Source organism: Mustela putorius, unplaced genomic scaffold (assembly GCF_011764305.1).
Source record: "Mustela putorius furo isolate JIRA1106 unplaced genomic scaffold, ASM1176430v1.1 tig00000095_pilon_pilon_pilon, whole genome shotgun sequence".
In the NCBI taxonomy this organism is placed as follows: domain Eukaryota; kingdom Metazoa; phylum Chordata; class Mammalia; order Carnivora; family Mustelidae; genus Mustela; species Mustela putorius.
This window is the reverse complement of record NW_025421280.1, coordinates 7,314,254-7,326,629: the sequence shown is the minus strand read 5'-3', so window position 1 is coordinate 7,326,629 and position 12,376 is coordinate 7,314,254. Positions and strand designations below refer to the sequence as shown.

The 12,376-nt window shown below is 38.4% G+C and overlaps 1 protein-coding gene across 6 annotated transcripts in view; it reads left to right on the top strand.

Moving 5' to 3' along the window:
- The window catches only part of SLC25A26 (solute carrier family 25 member 26), a 123,782-nt gene that overhangs the window by 15,853 nt on the left and 95,553 nt on the right, over positions 1 to 12,376 (top strand). For 4 of the 6 annotated variants that reach the window (XM_045077958.1, XM_004738321.3, XM_004738320.3 and 1 more), the window contains exon 3: positions 1,961 to 2,070. The exons of 1 other annotated variant lie outside the window; for it this stretch is intronic. In XM_045077958.1, coding sequence (XP_044933893.1) covers positions 1,961 to 2,070 — 110 coding nt within the window. Of the gene's footprint in view, positions 1 to 1,960; positions 2,071 to 10,894; positions 10,958 to 12,376 lie in introns of those variants that run through there. One more of the 6 variants, XM_045077965.1, reaches the window with a different exon arrangement.

The following is a 12,376-nucleotide window of genomic DNA, read 5'->3' as shown; positions in this document are numbered from 1 at the left end:
GCATTCACCTAACTTTTATTACAGTGCATTGTTCTGTTTCGTTAATATCTTACTGTGGCTAATTGATAAATTAAACTGTAGCACGGATATGTATGTATAGGGAAAAATGCAGGATATGCAGGGTTTGGTACTGTGCATCATTTCAGTAATGTACTGGGGCTCTTGAAAAAATACCTGGGGATAAGGGGGGACTGCAGTATTCTGCACAGGTGAAGAGTTGGGGGAGAAGGGATTGAGGGTTGAAAGAGGAAACAGCAGACCCTATTCAGAATCTTTACTTTTATTTGAAGGAAGTGTAGAAAAACTAGGTTTTTGTGTAGAAAAAGTGTAGAAAAACTAGCCACCTCTAGGTGGCTCAGTCAGTTAAGTGTCTGTCTTCAGCTCAGATCATGATCCCAGGGTCCTGGGATCGAGCTCCACATCGGGTTCTCTGCTCAATGGGGAGCCTACTTCTCTCCCTCTGCCTGCAGCTCCACCTTCTTGTGCTCACTCACTCCTGCCATCTCTCTCTTTGTCAAATAAATAAATAAAATCTGAAAAAAAAAAAAAAAAAAGAGAAGAGACTGTAGATATCAGCCCAATTCCTTTTCTTTATTGTAACTTGTCCAGAGCCTCACTTGGAACCTTGTGACATCATTTCCAATTAGTGGTGTTTTCTTGGTTGTCACCTTGGAGAATTTTGGGATTTACATTTCTTTTCTTTTCTTTTTTTTTTTAAAGTAGGCTCCACACCCAGTGTGGAGCCCGAAGTAAGGCTTGAACTCTTGACCTTGAGATCATGACCTGAGCTGAGATCAAGAGTTGGATGCACCCAGGTGCCTCTGGGATTTACATTTCTAAAAGATTTTGTCTATCACAAATTTGCAATATAGTCTAAACAGGTTGAGGTGATTAACCAGGAAAACCAAGAAACTGGTAGCACTATCTTCCTTCCCTGGGGATGGGGTGAGAGGGTGGAATGTGTAGCAGGTGGAACTTACTGCTTAACTGAATTTGGTTATTTGGTGTACATTTGGTGAGTGTGCAGAAGTAGGGAAAGCCTTACTGAGAACCACTGTGGGAATAGGGATCTGTGTTAATTATGTAAAACTGTTTGTATTGGTCATTACTCCTTCAATTACAAGAGTCCTCATTTGGCCCGGTGTTTTTATTTGTTAGCAGCCTGAGGAGAGTTTAAAAGCTCGTTGACTTTAACTGTTGAAAACTAATTTTACTATGAAGCTCTTTTTTTGAGTTTTAGACTTTAATGTGATTTTTTCCAAATGTCCTTCAAAAGATGAATTTGTCATTCATTTATCTTTCATGCCTTATCTTTTATGGAAGTGATAACATCTTTTGATTAACAGCACATGGCAGGTTTTAAAAGCCCTTTTGTGCTGTTAAGATTAGTTCATGGTGATAGGGGTAGCTTTTTTGAGATTTTGATTTCCAGTTGTAATTAAATAGTTGATTATTTCCTTGATGTAAAGGTGACATGATATGGTAAAAAGTGGCCATAGCTATTTTGAGTAAATAGCAATAAAACATTATCAAATAGATGTTTTAGTTAAAGTATATGTTTTCAGTCTTAACCTGTCTATAAATCAGCATAGTGGCTTGTTTTATTGTATGTAAAGATAGTTAGGATCACAGAAATTTGTTATCTTATTCTAGAGTAATTACTAAAAAATGTCAAGTGACTTATTAATACAAAATGGTGAATGTAAGCTTAGCTGTTAGGCTCCCTCAGGGCTGGGATCATGTCTTCGGCATTTTTAGTAAGTCCAGGTTTGGGCATATAACATGGACACTGTAAATTCTACAAGAGTGGGGCGGGGGGAAGAGTATGTGTTTCAACTATTATCTTTTCTCTTACCTCATAATTTAATAATTCGAGTTGTAATTGTTTTTGAGAAACATTTCTAAACAGTTTGAATATATATTTAAACTTTGTGAAAGACTGGTTTGTTTTAAATTTCAGCTGCTGCTTTTTTTATCACCTATGAATATGTGAAATGGTTTTTGCACACTGATTCGTCTTCATATTTAATGCCTGTGAAGCATATGTTGGCTGCCTCTGCTGGAGAAGTGGTAAGTAACAAGTCATGCATATAAAATACTTAAGGAGTGCAAATCATGCCTATATCTCTGGTACAGATGATACTTTATTTCATTTTTAAAAGATAGTTCTTTTAAGTTATGGAAGTCATAAACCCCAATAAATGTAAGTGGATTAAACATGATTGTTAAATGATAGAGTCTAGATAGGATGAAAGAAAAATCCAGCAATGTGCTATTTTCAAGAGACATACTTAAAACATTATTTTACAGAAAGAATAAAATTATGGAGATGGAAGTAGATATCCATGCACGTTGCGGTGGCTTTGTATTGTGTCAGCGTAACTGAGCTGGAACTCCATTTCCTAGGACTCCCTTTCCAGGATGGTTCCCGGTTGTGCAGGCTACAAGAGAAACCAGCACAACATTTGTAAGGTGGAAGCGAAGCAGTAGCTGGCTTGATGCTTACAGGTTTGGTGTTGGAGTCAGGCACTGGTGCAGTTGATACACCTGGTCTACAGCCTCTCCAGTTCCTACTGGATCATGTCTTTCAGCTTTTCTGAATTCTTGGTTAGATATGTGGGCTCTGCAGTAAAGAATGCTAGCTTATACTACGTGTAACCACATTATTGAGGTTGATGAGAAACAGATGGACCAGTTTGTCCTTGCACTTCCCCATTTCATATCATTTCATCCTTGTCCATTGCCTGCCCTCTGATTTCTGTCCTAACCCTAGAGGCAGGATCAACTGTTCTACCAAACTTGCTTAATTAGCTCCCATAATTACTGTTCACATCTATAGTAACTCTTTATTCTTATCTCTTATAGTGAGTGGTTCCACTTGTCTGATAAACCCAAACTGATAGAGAAATACGAACCAAAAAGAGCTTATAGGGTTATGTCAGTATCAGACAAAAAATACACTGAAAGGCAAAAAACAAAGAGAGTGTTGTAAAGTGATACAAGGAACAGTGCTTTGGGGACATGTAATAAACCTGAACCTGGACTAAATGATAGCGCCTCAAATTTTAAAGGAGAGATTGCTGGAAGTACAAAGAGAAATGAATAGAAATGTAATTTTTTAAATTTTAATTTTTCTTTCCTCATGATAAGCATATCCTTTAATCCCCATCGCCTATCGTTCCACCCACCAAAGCTGTAATCTTTGTTGGAGATACTAACTTATATCTTAACACATATCCTAAGACCAAGCAGGCAGAAACATTTATTGAGACCATAGAAGATGTGAACAAGAAAATGACAAGATTGGGGTATTGAATATATATGGAGCTCTGCTCCTAACAGCTAAAGATTATTCATTTTTTTCTAGTATACCTGGCTCATTAATAAAAACGTATGAACCAGTAGTACAACAAAGTGAATTTCAACTTAGTGTTGTGTAGAGATGATGTCGTACAGATCATTTGGTGTCTGATTATGATGGAGGAAAATTGGAAAGCAGTGATGAGACAGTCCATCTCTCAGTTCTCTTCTGTTGCTTTCCATGTCTGTCCTTATGCTGGTACCAAAGTCTTGATTATTGCAGCTTTGTGATAAGTTTTGAAATCAGTAAGTGCGAGTCTTCCAGCTTTGTTCTTTTCTGTCAAGATTGTTTTGCCTCTTCTGGGTCTCTTGAATTTTCTTGTGAATTTTGGAATCAGTTTGTCAACTTATGTAAAAAAGGCAACTTAGATTTTGATATGGATCGCATTTAATCTGCAAATCAATTAGGGGACTCTTGGTATCTTAAAAATACTGAATTTTCTGATCTATAAATTTATGATTTTCTGTTTATTTAGTATTATTGAATTTTTTCACCAGTGTTTTGTAGTTTCAGAGTATAAGTTTTACACTTGTCTTGCTAATTATTTCTTATTTTTCTTTTTGATGATGTTCTTAATTAAATTTTTTAAAATTTCATTTTCAGTTAGTTCATTGCTACTTATAGAAATAAATTCATTTTCTTATATTGATCTTGTATCCTGCAACTTTGCAGAACTCATTAATCAGTTCTAAAGCTGTTTGGTGGATTCTTTAGGATTCTCTACACATGAGATCATATCCTCTGCAAATAGAAGTAGTTATACTTCTTTCTTTTCATTCTCTATGCCTTCTATTTCATTTTTCTTGCCTGATTGATGTGGCTAAAAGCTCTAGTACAGTGTAGAATAGGAGTGGTGGTAGTGTGCATCCTTACCTTTTTTCTGATCTCAGGGAGAAGGCATTTAGTATTCCACTATTAAGTATAATGTTAGCTGTGAGGTTTACATAGATGTCCTTTATCAAATTGAGGAAGTTGCCTTCTTTTCGTAGCTTGTTGGGTGAATTTTTTTTTTTTTTTTTTTAAAAACACTGTGAAGGTTGAATTTTGTTCATGTTTGTGTTCATCTATTGAGATAATTCTAAGACTAGTTTTTTATTTTGATAATATGGTGTATTACATTAATTGATTTTCAAATATTAAACCACTTATATGTTACTGGGATAAATCTCACTTGATCATGGTATATAACACTTTTTACTTAGTGCTAGGTTTTGTTTACTAGTATTTTATTGAGGACTTATAATTTATTCGTAAGAGATGTAAGTCTATAGTTAATTTTTTTTGTGTCTTGCTGGTTTTGGTATCAAGGTTAAATTGGTTTCATAGTAGGAGTTGGGAAGTGTTAAGACATTTTAAAGGAAAGTTATTTTAAAGAAATGTAGTTAGATTAATTATATCATTATAGTCGATGAAAGCATATCAGATTATTTCTGGGAAATCCAGGAGAAAAGGAATTATGGTGGAAATATTCAAAAAGCAGTGTCACTCTCTATGAAAATATGAATCATGAGAGATTATGGACTCTGAAAAACAATCTGAGGGGTTTGAAGTGGCGGGGGAGTTGGAGGTTGGGGTACCAGGTGGTGGGTATTATAGAGGGCACGGATTGCATGGAGCACTGGGTGTGGTGAAAAAATAATACTGTTTTTCTGAAAATAAATAAATTAATTTATAAAAAAAATACTGTTATGCTGAAAATAAAAAATAAATTAAAAAAAAAAGGTGATTGTTTTTCAGAGTCCATAGTCTCTCTGAAAAACAATCTGAGAGGTTTGAAGTGGCGGGGGAGTTGGAGGTTGGGGTACCAGGTGGTGGGTATTATAGAGGGCACGGATTGCATGGAGCACTGGGTGTGGTGAAAAAATATGAATTGGTGAAGTTATGATTGATAAAAGACAAAAGATGATCTCTGTTCTTCTTTGGCATTTTTGTAAATTAAAAATTTATTTTTTGTATCTGGAATATATAAAACCCTCTGCTTTTCCATTATTGTAAAATAAATTTCTTTTTTAAAGAATTTTAATTCTAGTATAGTTAACATACAGTGTCATATTAGTTTCAGGTGTATAATACAGTGATTTGACAATTCTATACATTACTCAATGTTCATTGTGATAAGTGTACTCTTAATTCCCATCACCTATTTTACCCATTCCCCCATCCACCTCCCCTCTGGTAACCATCCATTTTCTCTCTACAGTTAAGAGTCTGTTTCTTGGTTTGTCTCTCTCTTTTCTTACTTTGTTTCTTAAATTCCACATAGACAGGAAATCATATACTCTTTAGATCCATCCAGGTTGTTGGAAATGGCAAGATTCCACTGTACAATGAATTCTTAATCTAAGAAATCTGTTGTAGGGTTCCTTGAAGAGTGTTGAAATTAGCCTAAGAGACATTAAATTCACTAAAGTGGTTTTTTATAAAACTTCCTTTGACATTGTTTTAAAAAGGATTTTTCAGAACCCAAGTTAACTCTGGATATATATATATATTTTATTGCCTTCATGATTTACTAAAGTTAAAAAAGTGATGGGACTAACAGTGTATTAATTTTTGAGTGGCAATTGGTAATTCCTTCATGAGCTATGGACCCCTCTTGGAGTCTAAAGAAACCTATATGGCTCTCTCTCCAGGAAACTGAATGCATGGGCATTTTGCATAGAATTTCTGGACATTTTTATTCTCTCTACTCTTATGCAAAGTAAGAACTTCTGTGCTTGAATTGCACTGGAAAATTAGCTTAAACTGCAATTTAAAATCAGTTTATAGGGATGCCTGGGTGGCTCAGTGGGTTAAGCCGCTGCCTTCGGCTCAGGTCATGATCTCAGGGTCCTGGGATCGAGTCCCGCATCGGGCTCTCTGCTCAGCAGGGAGCCTGCTTCCCTCTCTCTCTGCCTGCCTCTCCATCTACTTGTGATTTCTCTCTGTCAAATAAATAAATAAAATCTTTAAAAAAAAAAATCAGTTTATACTTAATTTAAAAACAATCCTTTAACCTATTAGCTTAGGTTTAGATTTTTTTGTGTGTGGTTATGTTTTGGCTTTAGAACCTCATTATGTGCAGTACTTTTTGGAGATATATATATATATATGTATATATATATATACATATATATATATATATATATAAAAAACAAGTTGTGAGAGTTTCAATGTCTCAGGTTGTGAAAGTCTTCCCTTGTGACATCTCTTGCCTCTCATTATTTTAGGATTGCATATTGCTTTAAGTTTAAATTTCTCATAAATTCAATATTTGGTTTATATTTTATAGTATATTACTCAGAACAGGCAGCAAAAAGAACTTGGCCTCTTACTTCATTTCACATAGGGCCATCTTGCCTGAAAGCTGATTTACCTTGAAGGACAGGCTTTCTTCACTTTGAAAACTTTGTCTCTTAGACGTAAGAAGAATATAAAAAGTGGGCACCTGGGTGGCTCAGTGGGTTAAAACCTCTGCCTTCAGCTCAGGTCGTGATCCCAGGGTCTTGGGATCGAGCCCCACATCAGGGTCTCTGCTCAGCAGGAGGCCTGCTTCCTCCTCTCTCTCTCTCTGCCTACTTGTGATCTCTATCTGTCGAATAAATAAATAAATAAAATCTTAAAAAAAAAGAATATAAAAAGTGATATGTAATTGGGGTAAATAATGATTATTAGATTAATTATGTAATGATACATATTTTCATATCTAGAGCATACTGTCTATTCTAATACTATCTGTAACTGACATTTAAAAATTGTTGTATCGTGTGTGTGAACTCTTGGGTGCAGGAGGTGGTGTAGGTGGATGTGAGCTAGGAAACAAGTGTCTGTAACACCGGAGGTAAACAGTTCTGGGACAGTCATATTTTTATTATGTCTCTTAGGATCTCTATGGTCCCTTAGGTGATGAGGTCTAATATCAGAGGCCTTTTTATATTTCCTGTGATGCTTGGAGAATTTTCAAAAGAGAAGTGATCAGTAGTGGATATATAGAATGACTTCATAGGAGAAACATATCTTGATGTTGAGATTTGTTTGAATTTAAATTTAGTTACAGGGTCATGTGTTGAAAAGATTTTTAGAGTTCTTGTGGAAATGTTGATTCTGATGCTCCAGTTATCTTACTGTACTTCTTTGTTTCTTTCTTTCTTTTCTTTTTTTAAAGATTTTATTTATTTGAGAACAAGTGAGAGTATAGCCCAGGGCAGGCAGAAGGAGAGGGAGAAGCAGACTCCCTACTGAGCAGGGAGCCTGAAGCAGGGCTTGATCCCCCGAACCTGGGAGCATGGCCTCAGCTGAAGGCAGATGCTTAACTGACTGAACCATCCAGGCGATCCTATCTTTGCACTTTCTTAAAAAATAACTTCCAAACCATTCAGTATCTATATTCTCTGTTTTCTTAATAAATGCTTGAGAAATGTATATACTGCCCTCTGATTTTAGTGACTTGTTTCAGTTTCATGGAGCATAAACTTTTGGTTTCAGATTCATACAGGTGTTGCTAAAAATAAGGGAAAGAAATGGATGAATTGTTTTAAAATTTTTTTAAAGATTTTATTTATTTGTTCGAAAGAGAGAGAGCAGGAGAGGGGAGAAGTTAGAGGGAGAAGCAGACTCCCTGCTGAGCAGGGAGCCTGATGCGGGATTTGATACTCGGACTCCAGGATCATGAACTGAGCTGAATGTAGTTGCTTAACCAACTGAACCACCCAGGCGCCCCAGAAATGGGTGAGTTTAGGAGAAACAAATTTTCATGGGTAGAATAAAAAGGAGTGGAAAACAGAAACATTCATTGCTGTCAGTGGTTGGAAAGGTATAGAGACATAGAGAAAATAGGTAGTTTGGTTGGGTGGTTGTTCTGTAACATTTACTTTGATAGAAGATTGTTGCACTGCAAATAGATTCCTTAGAACCAACACATTTTGTTGGTATCTACTGTGTCCACAATGACTTTGTTTTAGCAACCCTTAAGTATATGAGAGAAACAAAAGCACACTACACTAGCAACTGTTCTCTATAGCAGCACCTTGATTAAAACTTAATGATGAATCAATAAAGCTATAATTACAACCCTCTACCTTATGTTTGTAATTTGGAATACAGTGAAATCGATCACATAAGATTTAATACATAACAACAGTAAGAGAGGCGTTCTGTGCCATTTTTATGAGGAAGTTTGCTGCACCAAATCTCTAAATCCCTACCTCAATTATTTCACAGCTCAGCTTTCATCAGACACAGGAGACGCCCTGCGAGAAGTAGAATCTGTAATTAGATCAGGAGGGTTGGGGGCAGGTTTACTCTAATGCAGCGGATGTTATAACATGACAGCAATAGTGATTTTTTTTTTAAGTCTTTAAGATTTGATTTTTCCCAGGTCTTATCCTACCTTTTGCCTAAGTTCATGTTGTTTGCAGAAATAAAAGAATATTGAAATTTCTTTGCAGCCGAATGCAGCCAGTCTGAATTTAATGTGTGCCTGGGTGACCTGTGTAGATGTCCTGATACACACAAATGCTGGTTGATTATCCTTTCTGGCGGCATTCTCATTTGCAACTGAGAAAGCTAGTAAATAAATTGTTATCATGTTTTGTAGATGCTTTGCCAATAGCCTCTGCCAGTAACTCTCCAAGTGTAATCCAGAGAGCACCTAGGTTAGACTCCGTGGCCTGGGCAGTAAGTTACAAATGATGATTTTTGGAGACGGCACCAGGAATTCTGCATTTTAAACAAGATTCCTAGGTGGTTTTGGCGCTCAGTGATATTTAAGCACCACGGATTTAGAGTTATCAAACATTTAAGTATATATGTATCCCACTACTACATATCGTGACTGGGTTGGTTCAGCAGGCCCACGCTCAGGAATCTCTTAGCTCCTGGGCGTAGTGGCATGAGGAGCTCCAGCCACATGCTGCTCAGAAGTGCAGTTCCTTGTGTCTTCCTCTGAATTAGATCCGTGCGGAGCTCCTGAAAGGCCTAGTTTAGTAACTGGCAGCACACTCGGACATATTGATTTGGATTTTGAGAATAAATTGAGGGTTGCACCCAGGCCTGACATTTTCTTGGGGGCCCATGCCATCCAAGACCCTTGAAAGCGAAGGCAGTTGATGTTTAGCTTATCTACCATCTGACAAGGTCATTGGACCTCCCGTGTGCTGTAGTCCATTCAGGGCTCATTGGTTATCAGTGTATGGATTAAGCACATCATTAGCACCTCTTCCCCCCCTCCCCAATCCCCCCAACTTACACATTGAATTGGCTACTTGGGAGTTCATTCCTTGATGGTCAGGAGTGCTTGTGAGCAATAAAGCATAGTGCATATGTTAGTTACCATTGGGTTTCTCCAGGTGGGGATTTAAGCCATTTTTGATTGTGTTGTTAATATGTTTTAAAATGTATTTATAGGGACACCCCCTCTGGCTCAGTTGGTGAACTGAGTTGGTGCAACTCTTGATCTCAGGGATGTGAGTTCAGGCCCATACTAGCTGTAGAGATTTCTTTAAAAAAAAAAAAAAAAAAAAAATTAAGAGGTGCCTGGGTGTTTCAGTCGCTTAAGCATCCGATTCTTGGTTTTGGCTCAGGCCATGATCTCAGGGTCATTAAATGTAGTCCTACGTCAGGCTCCTTGCTCAGCGGGGAATTTGCTTGAGAGTCTCTCCCTCTGCCCCATCCCCTTCTTGCACACACTGTCTCTCAGATAAATAAAATTTTAAAATGTGTGCAGTTGCATGACCTGTCCACGGAGATAGGGTGAGTAGAAGAGAGGACAGCTGCCCTGGAAGTGAAGGATGCTTCTTCACTGAGGAGGAAGCCTGCAGTGGTGCTGCAGTTGGAGTTGCTTATGTATGTAAAGGTGAAGGAGGCAGAAATGTACAGGTATCGCTAGGAGACTTGCTTTACAATTACAAGCTGAGACCACACTATCAGCTAGTTAACCACGTGCAAAACACGCACTTCTGATGTATTTAAGCACACTCATCATGGGGTTATGCTAAGGCAGCCTTTTGCTCTGCTCTGTTTATTTCTTAGTGTTTCTAGGAACATTTTTTCCCTTTCTTTCTCTTTTTTTTTGTTCCTTAAAAGATTTTATTTTTTAAAGTAATCTCTGCACCCAACGTGGGGCTTGAATTCACAACCCTGGGATTAGGAGTCGTGTGTCTACCACCTGAGCCAGTCAGGCTCCCCTGGAACCTTTTTTTTTTCCTTTTCTTTTTTTGCTTCAGGCCCTAAAGTCTCTGAGGCACACAGACATTTTAACAGCTTCCTAAGAACAATAAACTGTAAGAACTACAAACAAAAAATTATCTCAAGAATCTAAAAAGTAAGTCACTTTTCACTGTCCTCCTTTAAAGCCTGTCCCTTTCCTGTCTGTTCCTCACTTGGACCTCTTTGATTCCTGTTATGGAGGCCGGTTTCCTTCAGCTCCCCTGTTTCCCCTGCCATGCCTGTTGCCCTTAATTAGAAGTGTGGATTTACAGAAAAAGTCCTTATTGTGCTCTAGGCATTGAGGATAAAACGACAAGATGTGATACTGCCTTTGAGAGGCCAGCCGTCTGCAGGTGGAGAAGGATGTGCAAGGTGTACGTACACTCAGGGGTTCCAGGTATTTTAAGAAAAGTGAGTACAAGGTACAATGAGAGCCCGAGAAGAGAGGGAATGGTTGGTTTTGTCTGCATGGGTGTTGATTCAGGAAAGGCCTAAAAGAACAGCTAGTCCTCAAGCTGCCTTTTAGGGTATGATTGTTAGGTGGGTGGGTGCAGGGAGGGGCACTCAGGGGGTACTGAGAAGTCCTTATGAGACACTTTCAAGTTCTAAATGGAGTGCGGGTGTGACTGCGCCGTCATGAAGTGAGGAGGGCGTGGGGGCTGGATGGCCTGGGCTGCTGTGGAAGGAGTTTGGCCATTACCCTTTGAAGGGCTGTGTAAAAGGGCCACATTGGTTGGGACTTTAAGGACCTCTCCTAGTAACTGTGTGGAGGTGGACGTGGTGTTGGAATGGAGGGGAGGAAACTACTACAGAAGCCCTAGGAGAGAGCGAGAGGTGAGCAGAGCCTCAACTAAGACATGGTGTACACAGAGAGAAGGTGAATTTGAGGGCTAAAAGGTAGAATGGGCATAAAGCTGGCAATTCGTTCAAAAGCCCTTCCAAAAGCATTCCTCTAGTGCATATTTCTTCATGGATGCCTTCGTTACTATGTTCTCTGTGTGTGTGTGTGTGTGGTACACATGCTTAAACTCTCAGAGGGATCCATGTGAGCTAAGTCCGCTAGTGCTTTCCAGCTGTCCCAGCCATCTGAGCCTGAGGAATGTGCAGAGGGGGGAAGAAGAATGGGAAGGAAGGCAGGGCTTGGAAGTCAGTCCAGGCACGGCATGACCCATGTCTGATGATGACCCTGCTTAAAGGAGAAGCATGAATGTATACAGAAATTTTTTAGGGAGGCTTTTATAAAGAAGAGTCTGTACTGCCATCCCTCCAGTGTTTTTTTTTTTTTTTTTTTTAAATTTACATATTTTTAAAGAGAGAAAGAGTGTAAGTGGTGGGGGGGGGCATACAAAGGGACAGGGAAAGAGAGAATCTCCAAGCAGACTCCCAGCAGAGCTTGATGTGACGCTCCATTCCCAAAACCTCGAGATCTTGATATGAACTGAAAACAAGAGTTGGCCGCTTACCAGACTGCCACCCAGGTACCCCCATTGCCCCAATTTCTTGATGACCTCCTTTTTAAACACTTCAGATTGTTTCCTGTTTTATAGGTTTTCTTTCCCTGGTTTGCTATGCAGCTTTGGTTCAGATGGTATTGATTGGTGATCTAGGAGAGTTTATTTCATTGACTGTCTTGTTTAGTTAGTGGTCAAGAGGGAAGGGAGGCTCTGTGTTGGCTTTTTATTTAAGAGCAGTATCAATTTTGGGAACACAATTAAATTAAGCTCAGTTTTATAGAAATAGTTCACAAGATTTTCATGTAAGATGATGAAGTTGAAATCGTTTCAAGCCACAGGAGTGTTATTCGGTCAATTATTGCCATCACATTGTAAA